Source organism: Electrona antarctica (assembly GCF_951216825.1).
Source record: "Electrona antarctica genome assembly, chromosome: 9".
In the NCBI taxonomy this organism is placed as follows: domain Eukaryota; kingdom Metazoa; phylum Chordata; class Actinopteri; order Myctophiformes; family Myctophidae; genus Electrona; species Electrona antarctica.
In genome coordinates, this window is record NC_136790.1 from 15,743,725 (window position 1) to 15,765,274 (window position 21,550).

Below are 21,550 nucleotides of genomic sequence, written 5' to 3' on the forward strand. Positions count from 1 at the left end.
CATCCAATTGCCATCCAAGGCGAAAGAAGAAATGTCACCCTTTTTCACATTGGCCTATTATAGCGCCACCAGGAGGCCACAACCTGACCTGGCCTGGTGGAGACCTGTGCCCCGAGGGGCACTTTATCTAGGTTTGCATCATGCCATGTTGAGTAATGGAATTCATAGGACCACAATGGAAACAAGTCCCCAGGAAACGTTGGAATAATAAAGTTTATAGCATCGTGACTACGAGCTGTGCGGCCTCTTTCCTTTCTTAGTCAGGGTTTTAATTCACTATCATTGAATGGCATTGATGCATACAAGCGTCACTTCAAATCCACCAGTTTGTCTGCCATCGATGGAGATGTGTCAATAAACACTTGGAAGGATAAAAGAACTACTCACTCAATCTTTGGGAGAGGCTCTGGTTCAAAGACATCTGGAAGGGAACTAAAAGGTAGAGGAGAAAAAAGAAAACAAAAACCGATGATTAAATCTTGATGACTAAGTAAGCAGCATTTGATTGAAGCAATTTGAGATAGCTGTGGCTTCGCCGCCGTGTAGACAGGGCCTTTAAATCACCAGCGAGAACTCAAAAGGAGCAGCACTCTATAAATGCATCTGAATGCTCCATGATCCATCACTGATAGCCATACTTTGTGTTATGACATGATAAATCACCTTTAGTGGCTGGTTTTTAATCTCATTCTCTGGGTCAGTGTTCTACTAGCCTCTCCATTTCTTCAGACAGCTACTGTATGGCTGATAGAATCAAAACTACATCATATCTAGGTTACCGTCATGAGACCACAAGGGGAGGTAAATGGACCTATGTAGATAACACGTATTATTGTGCTAATTGTCTCCACCAGGCCGAAAGCATGGGGAGAGTATGTTTTGCACTCCGTCCGTCCGTCTGTCCGTGAGTGTGTGTCCGTCCGTCCGTCCGTGAGTGTGTGTCCGTCCGTTAACAGCTAATCTCCGGCACCGTTAACTTGGTCGATGCCTAATTTTACACACACACTCTCTGGATGCCAACGATGAACCTCTGCCCCAAATTGTCCAGAACGGCCCGTTATAGTGCCACCAGGAGGCCGACTTTTGGAAAAAAACATTGTTTGATATTACTCCTCCAGATTGCAGCATGCAATTTACGTGAAATCTTTCACAGACTTTTCTACTAGGCTGAGGAATATATCCCACCTTTTTCACATTGGCCTGTTATTATAGCGCCACCAACAGGTGGATTTTTGCAAAACACATTTTTGGAACAACAATGCCTCAAATCCTCCAATTGCCATCCAAGGCGAAAGAAGAAATGGCACCCTTTTCACATTGGCCTATTATAGCGCCACCAGGAGGCCACAACCTGACCTGGCCTGGTGGAGACCTGTGCCCCGAGGGGCACTTTATCTAGTTTTGCATCATGCCATGTTGAGTAATGGAATTCATAGGACCACAATGGAAACAAGTCCCCAGGACTTTTTTTCGTGTCATCCTTTTAGCTTTAGATGTCTAGGCTACTTCCTGCACACACAGTAACATGCCATTTACATTTCGGACTAGTAAAGTATTCAATCAAAAGAAAGAGGGTTAGACTATTACTTTCAAAATGTAGTCAGTTACAGATTAATCCTTACCTGCATATGATTTTAATTTGGAAATATATATAACCCGTTTGTAACCCTTGGTTAACTTACTAGAATGTTTTATTTTGGAGCAATCTAAAGTACTGAAAGTAATCAGATTATCCTACTGTACTTAAAGGGGCATTCCACTCATTTTCAACATTTTACTGACATATGTCATTAATATACCTTAGAGCTGTTGTGTGGAAATAATAAAAAGTCCCCCCAATCTGTGTTTCCTAGAAGTATGAAAAAAAATCATTAACATGGTGAAATGTTTCACCATATGAATGAATTTTTTTCAGATCTCCAGTTCTAGGAAACACAGAATGGGGGGGACTTTTTATTATTATTTCCAGCTCTAAGGTATATTAATGACATAGTAAAATGTTGAAAATGAGTGGAATGCCCCTTTAACCAGATTACTGATTACAACAATATGCAGGTATTTAGGTAATCTGTTGCCAAATACAATTTAAAACGAACACAATCCCCCGTCAAGAAGGCCCGTGGCATAAGCAGAGAGGCTGGATGTGCAGCTGTGCTTGGCAGTGCCTGTTCAGTTTATTCGTCGAGTTTTACAGCACAGAAGAAAAGTGATACTCGCACTTTGAGAAAAATTATTACAAACATTTCAAAGGGGAAAATAATAACTGCGCAATACCACAGACTGTGTGTGTGTGTGTGTGTGTGTGTGTGTGTGTGTGTGTGTGTGTGTGTGTGTGTGTGTGTGTGTGTCACCGTGGGGGAAAACATTATAAACACAAGATGCAGAACAGCGGTTGGGGTCAGACTCAGCGACAGCCACATTCTAGGCCCGGGAAACTGCGGAGCCTCATCTCTTTAAGCCATTCAGGCCTGACGTCGATTCTACAAATGCCTTCTAAATCCTGACGGTTTTCTGAAAAACCCATGTTTTCTATGTCAGTGGTTCTCGACCCCCAACAATATATGTAATTGGCCGCCGACCCCCATCTGAAAATATGTTGGTCCAGGACCCCCCCCCCCCCAAAGAAACGTTCGCTCTGCGCCACATGTTCACGATTTTTCAAAAATAGCAGACCTACAAGCTCGTAGCGCGGCACTCGGTGCCGCGCTATGAGCTTGTAGATCTGCTATTTTTCAACAGCTAAAGCATAACATGATGCTATAAACACCAAAAGGGGTTACCGCCTAAAATGGGTTAAGCCATTCAGGACGGGAACGCATCCGTGTCGCCTTAAAGCTTTTAACCACTTTAACCATCATTTTAAACTTTAGCCGTTGAAAAACAGCAGATCTACAAGCTCATAGCGCGGCACCGAGTGCCGCGATACGAAGCTTGTAGATCTGGTATTACGTTTTTAAAATCGTGAAAACATGTGCAAATCTTTGGATTGTACAGTATATATTCGTTCACAGCGAACATTATTAACTTCATATCTTTGCTTCTGGGGGGTCCCTCCCTGGAACAAAAATATTTTCAGATGGGGGTCGGCGGGCCGATTACATATGATTTTTTTTAGGGGTTGTTGATATGAAATAGTTTGAGAACCACCGATATATAATAACACATACAGTAGGTTTTTTTCTAAAAATGATTTAGAATATATTTATAGAATGTGGTCTCACAAAGTCCTAAATGGGTTAACCCATTTTGGGCGGGAACCCCTTTTGGTGTTAGCATTATGTTATGCTTATGCTTTAGCTATTGAAAAATAGCAGCTCTACAAGCTCGTAGAGAAAAATCGAAGAACGACTGACATAGAAACATAGCTTTTTCAGAAAACCGTCAGGATTTAGAAGACATTTTTAGAATCTGATCTCAGGTCCTAAATGGGTTAAGTACACAGTGAAACGCGCGAGCACAATAACAAGCAGCTCGGAGGTGAAAAGGGCTAGGACTCTGGAGACGTCGCGGGTTGCATGGTAATGAAGCATGTTTCAGGAGGAGATATGCAACAGGGGAACAGGGGGGTGTGATGCCACTGCAGGTTGCATGGTAATGAAGCATGTTTCAGGAGGAGATATGCAACAGGGGAACAGGGGGGTGTGATGCCACTGCAGGTTGCATGGTAATGAAGCATGTTTCAGGAGGAGATATGCAACAGGGGAACAGGGGGGGGGGGGTGATGCCACTGCAGGTTGCATGGTAATGAAGCATGTTTCAGGAGGAGATATGCAACAGGGGAACAGGGGGGTGTGATGCCACTGCAGGTTGCATGGTAATGAAGCATGTTTCAGGAGGAGATATGCAACAGGGGAACAGGGGGGTGTGATGCCACTGCAGGTTGCATGGTAATGAAAGCATGTTTCAGGAGGAGATATGCAACAGGGGAACAGGGGGGTGTGATGCCAGTGCAGGTTGCATGGTAATGAAGCATGTTTCAGGAGGAGATATGCAACAGGGGAACAGGGGGGGGGGGGGGTGATGCCACTGCAGGTTGCATGGTAATGAAGCTTGTTTCGGGAGGAGATATGCAACAGGGGAACAGGGGGGGGGTGTGATGCCACTGCAGGTTGCATGGTAATGAAGCATGTTTCGGGAGGAGATATGCAACAGGGGAACAGGGGGGGGGGGGGTGATGCCACTGCAGGTTGCATGGTAATGAAGCATGTTTCAGGAGGAGATATGCAACAGGGGGACAGGGGGGTGTGATGCCACTGCAGGTTGCATGGTAATGAAGCTTGTTTCGGGAGGAGATATGCAACAGGGGAACAGGGGGGGGGGGGGTGATGTCACTGCGGGTTGCATGGTAATGAAGCATGTTTCGGGAGGAGATATGCAACAGGGGAACAGGGGGGGGGGGGGGGGGTGATGCCACTGCAGGTTGCATGGTAATGAAGCATGTTTCAGGAGGAGATATGCAACAGGGGGACAGGGGGGGGTGATGCCACTGCAGGTTGCACGGTAATGAAGCATGTTTCGGGAGGAGATATGCAACAGGGGAACAGGGGGGGGGTGTGATGCCACTGCAGGTTGCACGGTAATGAAGCATGTTTCGGGAGGAGATATGCAACAGGGGAACAGGGGGGGGTGATGCCACTGCAGGTTGCATGGTAATGAAGCATGTTTCAGGAGGAGATATGCAACAGGGGAACAGGGGGGTGTGATGCCACTGCAGGTTGCATGGTAATGAAGCATGTTTCAGGAGGAGATATGCAACAGGGGAACAGGGGGGGGGGTGATGCCACTGCGGGTTGCATGGTAATGAAAGCATGTTTCAGGAGGAGATATGCAACAGGGGAACAGGGGGGTGTGATGCCACTGCAGGTTGCATGGTAATGAAGCATGTTTCGGGAGGAGATATGCAACAGGGGAACAGGGGGTCCCGGGGGGTGATGCCACTGCGGGTTGCATGGTAATGAAAGCGTGTTTCAGGAGGAGATATGCAACAGGGGAACAGGGGGGGGGTGATGCCACTGCGGGTTGCATGGTAATGAAAGCATGTTTCAGGAGGAGATATGCAACAGGGGAACAGGGGGGTGTGATGCCACTGCAGGTTGCATGGTAATGAAGCATGTTTCGGGAGGAGATATGCAACAGGGGAACAGGGGGTCCCGGGGGGTGATGCCACTGCGGGTTGCATGGTAATGAAAGCGTGTTTCAGGAGGAGATATGCAACAGGGGAACAGGGGGGGTGATGCCACTGCAGGTTGCATGGTAATGAAGCATGTTTCGGGAGGAGATATGCAACAGGGGAACAGGGGGGGGGGGGGGGGTGATGCCACTGCAGGTTGCATGGTAATGAAGCATGTTTCAGGAGGAGATATGCAACAGGGGAACAGGGGGGGGTGATGCCACTGCAGGTTGCATGGTAATGAAGCATGTTTCAGGAGGAGATATGCAACAGGGGAACAGGGGGGGGTGATGCCACTGCAGGTTGCATGGTAATGAAGCATGTTTCAGGAGGAGATATGCAACAGGGGGACAGGGGGGGTGTGATGCCACTGCAGGTTGCATGGTAATGAAGCATGTTTCAGGAGGAGATATGCAACAGGGGAACAGGGGGGGGTGATGCCACTGCAGGTTGCACGGTAATGAAGCATGTTTCAGGAGGAGATATGCAACAGGGGAACAGGGGGGGGTGATGCCACTGCAGGTTGCATGGTAATGAAGCATGTTTCGGGAGGAGATATGCAACAGGGGAACAGGGGGGGGTGATGCCACTGCAGGTTGCATGGTAATGAAGCATGTTTCAGGAGGAGATATGCAACAGGGGGACAGGGGGGGTGTGATGCCACTGCAGGTTGCATGGTAATGAAGCATGTTTCAGGAGGAGATATGCAACAGGGGAACAGGGGGGGGGGGTGATGCCACTGCAGGTTGCATGGTAATGAAGCATGTTTCAGGAGGAGATATGCAACAGGGGAACAGGGGGGGGTGATGCCACTGCAGGTTGCATGGTAATGAAGCATGTTTCAGGAGGAGATATGCAACAGGGGAACAGGGGGGGTGTGATGCCACTGCAGCAGCAGTGGGCGGCACTGCATAAGGAGGCTGGCGTGACAGAGAACCCTGAGAATTAAAGCTGCAGGAAAGCAAAAATAAGCTTTGCAGAGTTGACTGGACTGTCGGGTCAACATAAATCTACGGGACCACATGGAGGGACCTGGGAAAACATCAGCTATTTCTGCATTCATTTTTTCTCCCCCCCACAAGGGGATTAGGTTTAGGACGCGAGGCTTCTCTCAAATCAAAAAGGGAGTACTTTAACATTTTCTGGAGTCATTACAACTATTGTAGACCTTTTCAAAATCATAATTCTCTTATCTGGTTGCCGTCTTTGACCAGAGCTAACCCCAGAGCACACTAGCCCATCTGATAAACTATCCTGTAGCTATTCGCCAGTCATTCTCCATCTACATAAATGAAAACACAACACGGAACAGCCCAACAGAGGCTGCCAGAGGCTGCGAGCCAACATAACCACCTAAGAAACTTCTTCTTTGTGGTGATGCAAGTTAATCTGTATTAGCAGGGATAATGCACATTAATTAACAGGTTGAGGGCCCAGGACGGAGATGTCCGCCCGGGTACTTAGTACGGTCTGGTGCCCGAGACGGAGATTGATAAAAAACGACGGAGATTAATGATATCAAAACCGGTCGCATCGCTCCACAGCCTAGGAGCGCTTGTTGCGCAATCCTCGATGTTGCGTAACAGTGAGACGTCATTGAAAATGTCCCCCCCCCCCCCTTTAGCCGACGACAACGGAAATCTTAAAACGTTAATAATAATCTAAATCATCCCGCCTAATTATTAAACAAAAAGTTATGTGTTAGACGGAACCCCGCTGTCCAGTCGCTACTCACGTTAGATTTAACCTCCCGTTGTTGTCGATCGCATCGATAGTTTTTTGGCTACACTTTAAGCTGCTACAGCCACATCCAGAACAACATCCGGTCCGTCTGTAAAAGTGCTCCGGGCGCTATAAACGCTGGGCACATTGTATTAATGGATTAAATAACCCCGGGCAATAAATGTGTTAACTTCGCTATTCTGTGACCTAAAGTTGACATTAACCCATTTTGGGGCGGTGTGAGCATTATGTTATGCTTTAGCTATTGAAAAATAGCAGATCTACAAGCTCATAGCGCGCCACCGAGTGGCGCGCTACGAGCTTGTAGGTCTGCTATTTTTTAAAAATCGAAGAACGACTGACATAGAAACATAGCTTTTTCAGAAAACTGTCAGGATGTAGAAGGACATTTATAGAATCCGATCTCAGGTCAAAAAGGGTTAAAACAATGGGAGATGGGAAGAAAACACACAAGGCGGTGAGAGAATTGGAGAGGAAGATGGAGTGGAGAAACAAGGCCCCTGCAGAGACGCCCTGCTGTAATATGAGACCGTAAGCCATGAAGTACTGCAAAGGAGACACCAGCAAATCATGTCCGCGTAACGTCGCCAGGGCCGCCGTACATCAAAGCACATACTCCAGATGATGTGGCAACGAAAACCCAGGGAAAGACATTGAGGTCTTTTAAAGTGACAGGGGTCATTAAGGGCATTATGGAGGACCACACCGTTCATGCCATATATGGAGAGGCGCTGGGGGCAAATATGACAGTCAAGATAAATCATAGTTATGCGAGGGAACGTTTAAGGGGCCTATAGACATCTGGCCGGTCCCAAACCACACATAGAAGCTCTCATCTCAGAGATGCACGGTCGTAAAATATTTTACTTTATGAATTCCTGCGAGAACCGACTTAAAGCTCCCACAGTATAAATCCAACCAATGTATAGTGCAACTTATCAAAGGAGTAGTAAAAATAGACTTTCATCTATCAGGATTTTTACTCCAAAAGGTGTTTTTGGGAATTAAACTACACCCCTCTTTTGTACGATTTTATTTTATAAAAAAATAAATAGTTAAAGGCTCTAATTAACAGCAACAGTGGGAGAGAGAGGACAAGTAAAAATAAGAAAAAGTAAGAAAAAATAAGAAAAGGCTGCACACTCGTAGCCACGACGCTGTATATTTATTGACAAGAATCAACCGTTTGACATGCAATAGAAGACATGAAACATGCAATAAAGTTGCGGATTCAAACCCTGGCAGGCTGCGCAAGTACCGAGTCTCTTGTAGCACCCCCTTCTGTACGCATGCAATGCAATGAGTAATGGTTGCGTTCGCTACACAGTTGACCTGTACTATCATAGCCAACGACAAACAGGACGAGGGAGCCAATTTCTGGCCAAAAACATTACTATAAAAAGCGATAGTCATGGGAGAGCATTATCGAAAGCCTCCAAGATTCTAGACTTGGTGCATGTGTGTGTGTTCAAGACAATGAACAGACACACACTATCTGCGTGCACACTCCTCGAAACTGCCAGCAGTTACCCCTGACAAATCAAATAAGACAGATTTCTTTGTACTGTTAAAAGGAACATATTTCATGAGGCCTGTCTAGCCCAGCTTAACCCGTTTTGGGCGGGAACCCCTTTTGGTGTTTTAAGCATTCTGTTCTACTTTAGCTATTGAAAAATAGCAGATCTACAAGCTCATAGCGCGCCACCGAGTGGCCGCGCTACGAGCTTGTAGGTCTGCTATTTTTGAAAAGTCGTGGTGCAAATCTTTGAAAATATATTTCAGAGCGAACATTTTTAACTAAAATATTGGCTTCTGGGGGGTCCCTGGAGCTACATATTTTGAGATGGGGGTCCGTGGCCCAATAGAGATAATTCTGGGGGTCCTTTACATGAAAAAGGTTGAGCACCACTGACATAGAAACATGGATTTGTCAGAAAAATGTTAGGATTAGAAGCCTTTTTTTATCGACCTCAGTCCAAAATGGCTTAAGGATAGTAGTCTTTTTGGTGTAAATGGAGATTTGGTTGATAAGACAACACAGAGATGAGACGACGGCTTAGAACAGAACCTCAGCGGTACGGATGGGGATTAATGTGTATCGACACAGATACCTTTTGTAAAAGAATACGAGTTAAATAGATCTTTAATATGATAGTAAACGTTGCTATAGACTACAGTGTTTGTTCAAAAACAGGGCTCTCCATATCTTGCCAGCTCTTTGACCCACTTTGGACTGAGGTCGATTAAAACTAACTGTTAGGCTCACTAACAGTTATGTTTCTATGTCAGACAGTGGTGCTCAAACTTTTTAATGTCAAGGATCCCCAGAATGATCTCTATTGGGCCACGGACCCCCATCTCAAAATATGTAGTTCCAGGGACCCCCCAGAAGCCAATATATGTTCGCTCCGAAATATATATTCAAAGATTTGCGCCACATTTTCTCGACTTTTCAAAAATAGCAGACCTACAAGCTTGTAGCGCGGCACTCGGTGCCGCGCTATGAGCTTGTAGGTCTGCTATTTTTCAATAGCTAAAGCATAGCGTAATGCTTAAAACACCAAAATGGGTTAATAAACAGAAAAGACATGTTCAGGTTATGCAAAATTGACTGGTATGGGAACACTAAAAGCTCATGAATGGGTTCTCTCTCTCCTGACTGGATGACAATGAGGACACCCAAAGCAAGGAGTATTCCCCTGACACCAGAGTCTCAGTGACCTGACCTCATCCCTCTACTGTAAGTACAGTACGCACTAGTCTCGCTATTGAAATTGGTGTCGTATTCAACTGAATCCAAAAACTGTGCCGACTCACAGACACCATTAAGCCATTTAGACCCGAGCTCGATTCTATACAAATGTCTTCTAAATCATGACAGTTTTCTGAAAAAGCTATGTTTCTATGTCAGTCGTTCTTCGATTAAAAAAAAAGCTCGTAAAAAAGCTTGTACAGTTGGAGGCCATCGATATTGTCCTTTTCTTTTTGCTGAGGTTTGCGTGATCTGCGCAAAACCCCTTTTGGTGTTTTAAACATTATGTTATAATTTAGCTATTGAAAAATAGCAGATCTACAAGCTCATAGCGCGCCACCGAGTGGCGCGCTACGAGCTTGTAGGTCTGCTATTTTTGAAAAATCGTGAAAATATTTATTTCAGAAAACTGGAGGATTTAGAAGGATTTTTTAAAATGTTGAGGTCAGGCCTAAATGGGTCAAATGATAAGGGACAATATTGGTGGCACCCAACTGTAGATCTGCTATTTTTCAATAGCTAAAGCATAACATAATGCGAACACCAAAATGGGTTAAGCCATTTAGACCCGAGCTTGATTCTATACAAATGTCTTCTAAATCATGACAGTTTTCTGAAAAACCTCATGTTTCTATGTCAGTCGTTCTCAAACATTTGCATGTCAAGGACCGCCCAAAGTTATATGCAATTGGCCGCCGACCTCCATCTGAAAATATGTTGTTCCAGGGACCCCGCCCCCAGAAGCAAAGATTTGAGTTAAAACGCTCTGAAAGAATATATATTCCACCACATTTTCACGATTTAAAAAAAAATAGCAGACCTACAAGCTTGAAGCGCGCCACTCGGTGGCGCGCTATGAGCTTGTAGATCTGCTATTTTTCAATAGCTAAAGTATAACATGATAATAATAAACACCAAAAAGGGTTCCCGCCCCAAAATGGATTAATACATGTGATGGGAGGTACATGGTCCTACATTGTGTGTCCAGTCGGTTTCTATTCACCCGTTTGACACATTTTAATATGGGAAAGTGAAAATGAACAGGCAAGACATCCATTTAACATTGGGTCGTCTAGAGTACTAGGGGTTCTCAACCTGTGTGACCCCTCTGGAGGTCGCCAAAGTATTTTGGGGGGTCCCCAAAATATGTTATGCATGTACTATGTGGACTATGTAAACTCTTAATTTCCATTTTCCAGCCATTCAGTTGCTAACAAAAAAAAAAAAAAAAAAAAAAACTTCCTTAAAAAAACGTTCCTTAATAATCATATCTGGTTTCAGTACTTATTTATGATGCATTTTCTCTATTATTAAGGTTATTGACTGTAGCGGTCAATTTGTATTGGGGTGTGGGGGTGGGGCAAGGGGCCAGCGAGGCTATTCAACGTTGAAGCTCTGGGTCCTAGTGGTAGGAGGAGGGACTACAGGCGGACCCGTGGATTCATGACCGGGAAACCCCGTGCAGCTGGGCTTTAACGTTGAGCGCTCGGTTGCCCTACGTCACTCAGGACCTCAAAGTTGAGGTCCGGGGAGGGACTTCCGGCAGTCTTCCGGGTGCTTCAAAACGCCACTGAGCAACTTCCACTGACATGAATAGCTGGGGGGGCGGAGCTTCGCGCCAGTTCAGTCTCTATTATATATATACTCTATGGGGTGGGGTCACGAGACATGGCCAAATAATTTCCGGGGGTCCCCATGCAGCCAAAAAGGTTGAGAACCCCTCGTCTAGAATAGTGTAAGGGAAGGGTTTCCAAACTTTTTAAGACACGACCCACCACAATAATTACATTTGAACAGGAGATAATTGACAATTTGGCCAATGTTTGACCATTTTGGATAGTTTGTTTGACGAAGTAATGGTCTTATTCTTTTTGTTTTATTGTAGAGGAGTTAAGGTCTTTAAAAAGGGTGCTTACACTGTATACACTTCTAGAGCAGGGGTTCTCAACCCGTGGGTCGCGACCCCTTGGGGGGGTCGCCAAATTATTTTAGGGGGTCCCCAAATTATTTTCACGATTTTTCAAAAATAGCAGACCTACAAGCTCGTAGCGCGCCACTCGGTGGCGCGCTATGAGCTTGTAGATCTGCTATTTTTCAATAGCTAAATTATAACAATGCTTAAAACACCAAAAAGGGTTCCCGCCCAAAATGGTTTAAGGTTATTGTAGCAGTCAATTTATATTGGGGGTCGGGAGGGGGCGGGGCGGGGGTCCCGAGACATTGCCAAAGCATTTCCGGGGGTCCCCGGCCAAAAACGTTGAGAACCCCTGTTCTAGAGGAGCAACTTGGACACTCAGGCATGAAGGAAGCATGAGTTCAAGTCCGTTGCTCTCCCCATGTCCCCCATAAATGAGGACTAGGTTGGCGGAGGGTGTGTGGAGCCCAGGATCACATTAGATATTTGACACAGGGGTGAAAAATGGGTTATAAAATCGTGGGATTACAAAAAAAAGAAAATGTTAAATAAAAAAAACACTTCTAGAGTAATATCCAGCATTACACAAGTAAATAAACACAACAACAGGATATGCACAAAGCTCTGCCCGTGAGAAGACAAACTACATGGTCTGCCTGGGCTAAGCTTGCACACCTGCATGATTTCTTAACCAGTACGTACGCACTGGTCTCGCTATTGAAATTGGTGTCGTGTTCAACTGAATCCAAAAAACTGTCGACTCACAGACACCATTAAGCCATTCAGGCCTGACGTCGAAATTTAAAAAAAGGTTTTCTAAATCATGACAATTTTCTGAAAGATTTGAGGCACATTTTAACGATTTTTCAAAAATAGCAGATCTACAAGCTCATAGCGCGCCACCGAGTGGCGCGCTATGAGCTTGTAGATCTGCTATTTTTCAATAGCTAAATTATAACATAATGTATGTAACACCAAAAGGGGTTCCCGCTCAAAATGCATTTGTATTCTACAAATGTCTTCTAAATCATGAAAGTTTTCTGAAAAACCCTATGTTTCTATGTCAGTCGTTCTCAAACATTTGCATGTCAAGGACCCCCAAAATTAAATGCAATTGGCCGCCGACCTCCATCTGAAAATATGTTGTTCCAGGGACCTCCCCAGAAGCAAAGATTTGAGTTAAAACGCTCTGAAAGAAAATATATTCCACCACATTTTCACGATTTAAAAAAAATAGCAGACCTACAAGCTCGTAGATCTGCTATTTTTCAATAGCTAAAGTATAACATGATAATAATAAACACCAAAAAGGGTTCCCGCCCAAAATTGATTAATACATGTGATGGGAGGCACAGACATATATACATAGACGCCCCTTCCGGCTCTGAGGCGTGTGTCACCATTGAAGGCGGAAGCAAAGCGGAAGCTTGTCAAGCTTCCGCGTGCGTAACATAAGTCCCGGAAAAGACACGCTGTGATTGGCCAGTAGTCACATGAGTGACAGCGAGAGACGTGGAGGAGTCACATGAGTGACGTCACTTGGGCAGCGACGCAGTCACCTTCAGCAAATGCCTTCAGCACTTCTAAATAAGAAAGCTGCGGAGAACTGTTGCTTTGTGTTCACTCTTTAATGTTTTCTGTTAGTAATCTAATCCCCACTGGCTCTGATGTTGTATTGTTAATAACTTTGTTGTTTGTTTGTCTTGTTTTGTATTGTAATGTATATTGTCATGACTGTTATAAAGATTTGTTAAAAAAAAAAAAAAAAAGCCTTCAGCACTGCACTTCCGCCTTCATTGGGATACACGTCGCTCCAATGAACTGCAGCGGCAAATGAGGCATCTATTTCTTATAATATCTATGATGGGAGGTACATGGTTCTACATTGTGTGTCCAGTCCGTTTCTATTCACCCGTTTGACACATTTTAATATGGGAAAGTGAAAATGAACAGGCAAGACATCCATTTAACATTGGGTCGTCTAGAGTACTAGGGGTTCTCAACCTGTGGGTCGCGACCCCTCTGGGGGTCGCCAAAGCATTTTGGGGGGGGGGGTCACCAAAAGTTTATTTTTTATTTTTTTTAGCAACTGAATGGCTGGAAAATGGAAATTAATAATCATATCTGGTTTCAGTATTTATTTATGATGCATTTTCTCTATTATTAAGGTTATTGACTGTAGCGGTCAATTTGTATTGGGGTAGGGGGGGGGGGTCACGAGACATGGCCAAATAATTTCCGGGGGTCCCCATGCAGCCAAAAAGGTTGAGAACCCCTCGTCTAGAATAGCGTAAGGGAACGGTTTCCAAACTTTTTAAGACGCGACCCACTACATTAATCACATTTCAACAGGAGATAATTGACAATTTGGCCAATGTTTGACCATTTTGGATAGTTTGTTTGACGAAGTAATGGTCTTATTCTTTTTATTTTATTGTAGAGGAGTTAAGGTCTTTAAAAAGGGTGCTTACACTGTATACACTTCTAGAGGAGCAACTTGGACACTCAGGCATGAAGGAAGCATGAGTTCAAGTCCGTTGCTCTCCCCATGTCCCCCATATATGGGGACTAGGTTGGCGGAGGGTGTGTAGAGCCCAGGATCACATTAGATATTTGACACAGGGGTGAAAAATGGGTTATAAAATCGTGGGATTACAAAAAAAAAAAAAGTTAAATAAAAAAAACACTTCTAGAGTAATATCCAGCATTACACAAGTAAATAAACAACAACAGGATATGCACAAAGCTCTGCCCGTGAGAAGACAAACTACATGGTCTGCCTGGGCTAAGCTTGCACACCTGCATGATTTCTTAACCTATTTATGCCTGACGTCGAAATAAAAAAAGTCTTCTGAAAGAATATATATATATATTCAAAGATTTGTGCCGCATTTTCACAATTTTTCAAAAATAGCAGACCTACAAGCTCATAGCGCTATGAGCTTGTATATCTGCTATTTTTAAATAGCTAAAGTATAACATAATGCTTAGTTAAAACACCAAAAGGAGTTCCCGTCCAGAATGGGTAAATTCTCTCAGATGGACTTTGTGTGATCATCGTGATGTAGGAACAACGCAAGCATTTAGCAAATCCAATTTGCCTGAGCTCAAGGACCTCAGACATGAATAGTAAGTCAATAATTAAGAAAAAAACAACTATTAACATAAAATGTGTTATTTAGGTCAGGGGTTCTCAACCCGTGGGTCGCGACCCCTCGGGGGGTCGCCAAATTATTTTAGGGGGTCCCCAAATTATTTTCAAAAAAAAAAAGAAAAAAAAAAGATTTTTTTAAAATTTTATTTTCACGATTTTTCAATGAGCTTGTAGATCTGCTATTTTTCAATAGCTAAATTATAACAATGCTTAAAACACCAAAAGGGGTTCCCGCCCAAAATGTGTTAAGGTTATTGTAGCAGTCAATTTATATTGGGGGTCGGGAGGGGGCGGGGCGGGGGTCCCGAGACATTGCCAAAGCATTTCCGGGGGTCCCCGGCCAAAAACATTGAGAACCCCTGATTTAGGTCAAAGTACTGGCCTGTACGTTATGAGTTCACCATGTCATCAACAAGTCTTGATGTGCTCATCAACAAGTCTTGAACCCGTCTCTCCCTCTTTCTGACGCCGTATAATCGTATATGAAGCCTAGGCTACTACCTACCTACTTCCTGGATATAGTCAAGGTATATTAAATGGAGGTAAAGTCACCAAAGTCATTTTCGCTATCACGCAATTCCAGACGGCAGATTCAACGCACCATGAGAGCCAAACTGCACCCAGAAGTTTGGCAGAATGCACTGGAGTCAATAAGAGCTTAGTGAGAGCTCTGTGACCAGCTCATGAACAAACACTATTTCTGAATGACAGATCTTTTGTAAAGCAAAAAATAACAGAAGACATCTAACACATGCGTCTGCTGTGTTGCGTTTTGCCGTTTAAATCCTCAAATAAAATTATGTACTGTGCACACATCGAAAAGTAAGTGAATAGAAAACAACCTGTGATACGTCTTCTTTTGTATGCCTGAACCGATTATATGACACAGGTCTCAATGGTTCATAAATAATGTTTGTTATGAGCTGGTCCTGCCGGCTCCATCCACTGCTTTGTATTCCTGTAACTTCCCGTGCAAGATTTGGCTCCCATGAAAGTGTCATGGCGCAGCACTGTCACGTGACCATGTCACTTCCTTCTCTTAACTTCCTTGGATAATATAGTTCCCTCACGTCACGCGTTCTTGGAGATGCCGATGACACACAACTGTTTCTATCCTTCCCCCCCTCTGCCACCCAGGTGGAAGAGCGCATCACTGCTTGCCTGGCTGACATCTCACAGTGGATGTCCTCCAACCACCTCAAGCTGAACCCAGACAAGACTGAGCTTCTCTTCTTCCTGCCCGATGCGGGAGCTAACTATTTCCGTAGACAACGCCCTGGTAACGTCTGTCCCAACAGCCAGGAACCTTGGTGTTGTCCTGGACAGTCAGCTCTCGTTCAAAACTCACATCACAGCTGTCACTCGATCCTGTAGGTTCACACTCTATAACATACGACGAATTAGACCGTTCCTCACCCAGGAATCATCCCAGCTCCTAATCCAGACAACAGTCCTGTCAAAACTTGACTATTGTAACTCTCTCCTTACTGGCCTACCGGCATGTGCACTGAAGCCTCTCCAACTGATCCAAAATGCCGCAGCTCGCTTGGTCTTCAACCAGCCAAAATTCTCACATGTCTCCCCCCTGCTCCGCTCCCTGCACTGGCTCCCGGTCGCTGCCCGCACAGAATACAAAACTCTGATGTTGGCATTTAAAGCAACCAAAGGTATGGCTCCCCCATATCTTGCCAGCATGATTGAACCCTACAAACCCTCCCGCGCACTCAGATCAGCCAACGCAGGGAAGCTGGAAGTACCCTCACTAAAAACGCCGGGACAACGCTCCACACGTCCCAAACTCTTCTCCCTTCTGGCCCCAAAACTGTGGAATGCACTTCCCGTTGCAATCAGAACTGCAGCATCACTCCCGATCTTCCGCCGTAGTCTGAAAACCCACCTTTTCAGACTCCATCATGGCCCATAGCACTTACCCTACCCCCTTAGACAGCACTTCTTAGACTTATATAGCATTTGAAACAGACTTATAGCATGTCATGTAGACAGCACAATAAGTGCATTGTATGTAGTCATAGCACTTCATAGTATATATGTACAGCATAGTATAGCATATATGTGTAGTTTATATGTATAGTATCATTATATAGATATGTTCTAGTTATAGTTTATATGTATAGTGTCATTATATAGATATGTTCTAGTCACGTTCTTAGCTTACGCATGTTTCGCGATAAATGCATTTTTACATATGTGATGTATTCCCATGCTTTTTGTTCTTGCCTATTGTAAGTCGCTCTGGATTAAGAGCGTCTGCTAAATGCCTAAATTGTAAATTGTAAGACACATGGTCACGGTATTTTGAACATACTAAATTGCTACCTAATCAATAGAGCGTATGCATGTGTGACATCATCATCAGATCATGCCACCCGGAAGTTATGCGGGATCACCTACTGAGTGGCAAAAAAACGACTTTCTGGCCTTGACAGCCCAAACATAAGTCCTATCTGATGGCGTTAAACAACGTTAAACTCACTTTGCCACTCACTTTATGCACGCGCATACCCTCTATAGCTCTATGCATACCCTCTATAGCTCTATGCATACCCTCTATAGCTCTATGCTTTAAACATGTAGTTGTTCGCACTAATTAAAAAGCCCAACCTAGACCCAGCAGCCGTTAATAACCTCTGACTAATTTGAAAATTACCATTTCTATCAAAAGAAATCTAGAACAGTGATGTGAATTTAATAATCAAAATGAAGTCAAACCGTTTTCAAGGTCATTAATTGAATAAATGATAAGGATATTAACCCATTTTGAACTGAGATCAGATTAAAAAAATGTCTATATCCTGACAGTTTTCTGAAAAAGCTATGTTTCTATGTCAGTCGACATACAAGCTCGTAGCGTGCCACTCGGTGGCGCGCTATGAGCTTGTAGATCTGCTATTTTTCAATAGCTAAAGCATAACATAGTGCTAACACCAAAAGGGGTTCCCGCCCAAAATGGGTTAATAACCGTTTATCATTAACATTTCGATACCGCAGAAATGCAAGAAAGACAAAAAAGAAAAAAAAAATCAATTTAGGGGGGAGGGGAGCCCTGAGCGGAAAAAAAAGTTAATTTCTAACTCTGTGCTGCAGAAGAAAAAGATAAACAATCCCGCAGCTATATGAGAGTAAGACTAAGCTTTATCGTATTTGGTCCCTCTGACTGCATCAGAGGTTTAGCAATTAAACTGGGGCTCTGTCCTCAGATGTGAAGCCACATGCAAAAACATAATCGTGTTATCTTTGCGTCTGCCCTAAAACTTAACCCATTTTGGGCGGGAACGCCTTTTGGTGTTAGCATTATGTTATCCTTTAGCTATTGAAAAATAGCAGATCTACAAGCTCATAGCGCGCCACCGAGTGGCGCGCTACGAGCTTGTAGGTCTACTATTTTTGAAAAATCGAAGAACGACCGACATAGAAACATAGCTTTTTCAGAAAACTGTCAGGATGTAGAAGACATTTTTAGAATCTGATCTCAGGTCAAAAATGGGTTAATAATAAGATAAATAAATGCTGTTGGGTTGTGGGTCGCTTTTTCAAGGTTCCATTGCTATAATATGAAAGTGTTTTTCTCGTTTCCTATCTGGAGATTGTTTCTAATTATATATTTGCCATTGCTGCCTGGAATGCACTCTCAAAAACACTCAGATGACCCCACCCTGCAAACCTGCAAAACCCACCTCTTCAATATTGCTTTCCCCAGCTAACTTTTTTTTTTAAATAGATTTTATTCCTTAACCCCCCCCCCTCTAATAAAGTTGTTTTTATTTGTTGCTTCCTCTTGCCCCGACAGCGTCCCACAGCCCAAAGCGTCTTTGGGTTCTCAGAAAATCACTATATAAGTTTGAGATATTATTATTGTATATTATGTATTGTATTATATTGTTTTTGCCTGGCCTGACCTACATAACGCTTTAGCGCCTGCTAAAATAAAAAAACGTTATGCCCAACAAGTGACCCCTTGTGAACTTGTGAACTTGTAGGTCGGCTATTTTTGGGCATAAAGTATAAATCAGTCAACATGCATCATTACATGTTGACTGTTTTTGTAGACCCAGTACATGTTCTACGTTCTTATGTAAGGAGGATAGGCATACATAAGCTTTAAGCTTCTGCCTATTCCTTTTCGATCGTGTTTTTAAAAAAATGAAAAGAAAAATGTTTTGTAATTGTCTAAACTGAATAGATCGAAATAAACCATTCATCCAAAATACATTAATAAAAAGTATAATAATTTTTCATTATGGAAAAAAAAAAGATGCAAAAAGGGGCAGGCATATCATTGAACATCTTTGCGAATAGGACCAAAGGGCCAATAGCGGATACAATTGATTGTACAATTAATGGTGCTATCTTTGGCCCTGAAGGAATAAATACCAGCACTCACGTTATCCGTTAGGATTCTTGTTTTATTTCAGTTTTCCCGAGCAGGTGTAACAACAGACAGACGGACGTTTCGGCCGGGTGGCCTTCTTCAACTTTAACAACTTTACATCACTACATGGAATGATGGAACTATTCAACTGAGTGCTTGCTCTCGCTTTCTTCTTAAAGCTATCTTTGGCCCGCAATCTATTCATTGTGGAGTCGTGCACAGGAGTCTAAAACCCCTGCTTGTCCGTCAGACATAGAGTCTGTGCTGCTCCTTCCTTACGTTTACGCCCGACTACAGATCTGCTGAAGGGTGGCGCTAGAGGAAAATAAATGAGGGTCGCAACATAAGTAGGCTCCTGGAGTCCTCCAATTAGATCGTGAGATAGCTTGTGAGAAGATAATATTTTGGCCCGAGGCTTGAGGTCATGAGATCACTCAAATAATATTCCAGGGAGCATATACGTGCACTCACATCATGTCCCTCATGGCAAGTTTCATCATGGCAATCTGCTAGATTTTGAGAAGAGGCCACTTTGGCCTAAGGGTGGCACCATAGTAAAAACAAAGGCTATAGGTCATCAAAATCAGTATAGGTTGCTCAGCGGATTAAGTTTCCTGACAATCTAGGCAGTAGCTTTCGAGGTATGTTTTTTGGGACACTATTCACCACCAACAACAATTGTATTCAGCTCAATTCAGCTAACCAACACTTTTAAAATCTCATAAATATATATAATAAATAAATAATGGTTTGCAATGCAAACCATTATTTAAATTTATACACGTTTTGTCTGATTTGAGTTGTCTTGACTCTAATTGAATAGCAATTTGGTCAACGTTTGTCGTTTTTAAATGTGCTTCATTAATCCATTGAGACCTGGAACACATCCATGTCACGTTAGCGTTTAACCACATTAACCATTAACCCATTTTGGGTGGGAACCCCTTTGTGTTTTAAACATTATGTTATAATTTAGCTATTGAAAAATAGCAGATCTACAAGCTCATAGCGCGCCACCGAGTGGTGCGCTATGAACTTGTAGGTCTGCTATTTTTGAAAAATCGTTAAAATGTGCCTCAAATCTTTCCGAAAATTGTCATGATTTAGAAAACTTTTTTTTTTAATTTCGACGTCAGGCCTGAATGGGTTAATACATTTACTCGACTTGTCACGTAGTTAGCATAACTTTAATTTACAACTTCCACATCAGCCACATGACGACTGTTTATTCCAAACGTCTAATTCATAGTCTGGTTGGTGCAGATAGATTTGTGTCTCATGATGATACACTAGTAATTGTCAGCCATCACCCCGTCCAGAATCTATTCTGTGCAGATGTATTCATTATTCTCCTGGACACAGGCCAAGAACCAAGCTCTGCATTACGCACTACAAATGTCCCAACGACAATAACCGACCGTAAAACGATACAGCAGAACATTATAAATGCTGAAAGAACTCTGTCCAAGGTCCATACTGTACGTTATGAAAGCAATAATCAAATACTCCCACTGAGGTCATCGCAGAGAATAAAAAACAAAGTTTCCTCTGTATTATCCCATTCAGGCCTGACGTAAAAAAAAAAAAAAATGTTTTCTAAATCATGACAATTTTCGGAAAGATTTGAGGCACATTTTAACGATTTTTCAAAAATAGCAGACCTACAAGTTCATAGCGCGCCACTCGGTGGCGCGCTATGAGCTTGTAGATCTGCTATTTTTCAATAGCTAAATTATAACAATGTTTAAAACACCAAAAGGGGTTCCCGCCCCAAAATGGGTTAATGGTTAATGTGGTTAAACGCTAACGTGACATGGATGCGTTCCAGGTCTCAATGGGTTATACACGGTCCAGACACTCTCCCGTTCATGTAGCCCGAAATGTGAAACTCCTATAGCCGTGGCCTGTGCCTATACCTTCCCACCGCAAAGCAACCAAAATGTCAACGCAAATGATGGACAGGTGCACGGATAATAGCACCCGATACATTGTAGCAGGAGGTCTTTGATAGACAGGAAAAGGCATATTAACCCATTTTGACCTGACGTCGAAAGAATTTCGTCTAAATCCTGAGAGTTTTCTGAAAAACCTTATGTTTCTGTATCAGTGGTGCTCAATATTTCATGTCAAGGACCCCAAAAATTAGATGTGCTATGCCTCCGCCCCCCCCCCCCCCCCATCTGAAAATATGTTGTTCCAGGGACCTCCCCAGAAGCAAAGATTTGAGTTAAAATATTGTAGTGTAATAATATATATTCAAAGATTTGAGGCACATTTTCACGATTTTTCAAAAATAGCAGACCTACAAGTTCGTAGCGCGGCACTCGGTGCCGTGCTATGAGCTTGTAGATCTGTTATTTTTCAATAGCTAAAGCATAACATAATGCTTTAATCCATTGAGACCTGGAACGCATCCATGTCACGTT

The 21,550-nt window shown here is 43.4% G+C and overlaps 1 protein-coding gene across 5 annotated transcripts in view; it reads right to left on the reverse strand.

The window, feature by feature from the left end:
• The window catches only part of rad18 (RAD18 E3 ubiquitin protein ligase), a 98,912-nt gene that overhangs the window by 19,278 nt on the left and 58,084 nt on the right, over positions 1–21,550 (reverse strand). For 3 of the 5 annotated variants that reach the window (XM_079510073.1, XM_079510075.1, XM_079510072.1), the window contains one exon: positions 388–432. The exons of the other annotated variants lie outside the window; for them this stretch is intronic. In XM_079510073.1, the coding sequence (XP_079366199.1) occupies positions 388–432 (45 nt within the window). The remainder of the gene's footprint in view (positions 1–387; positions 433–21,550) is intronic. 5 annotated transcript variants of the gene reach the window in all.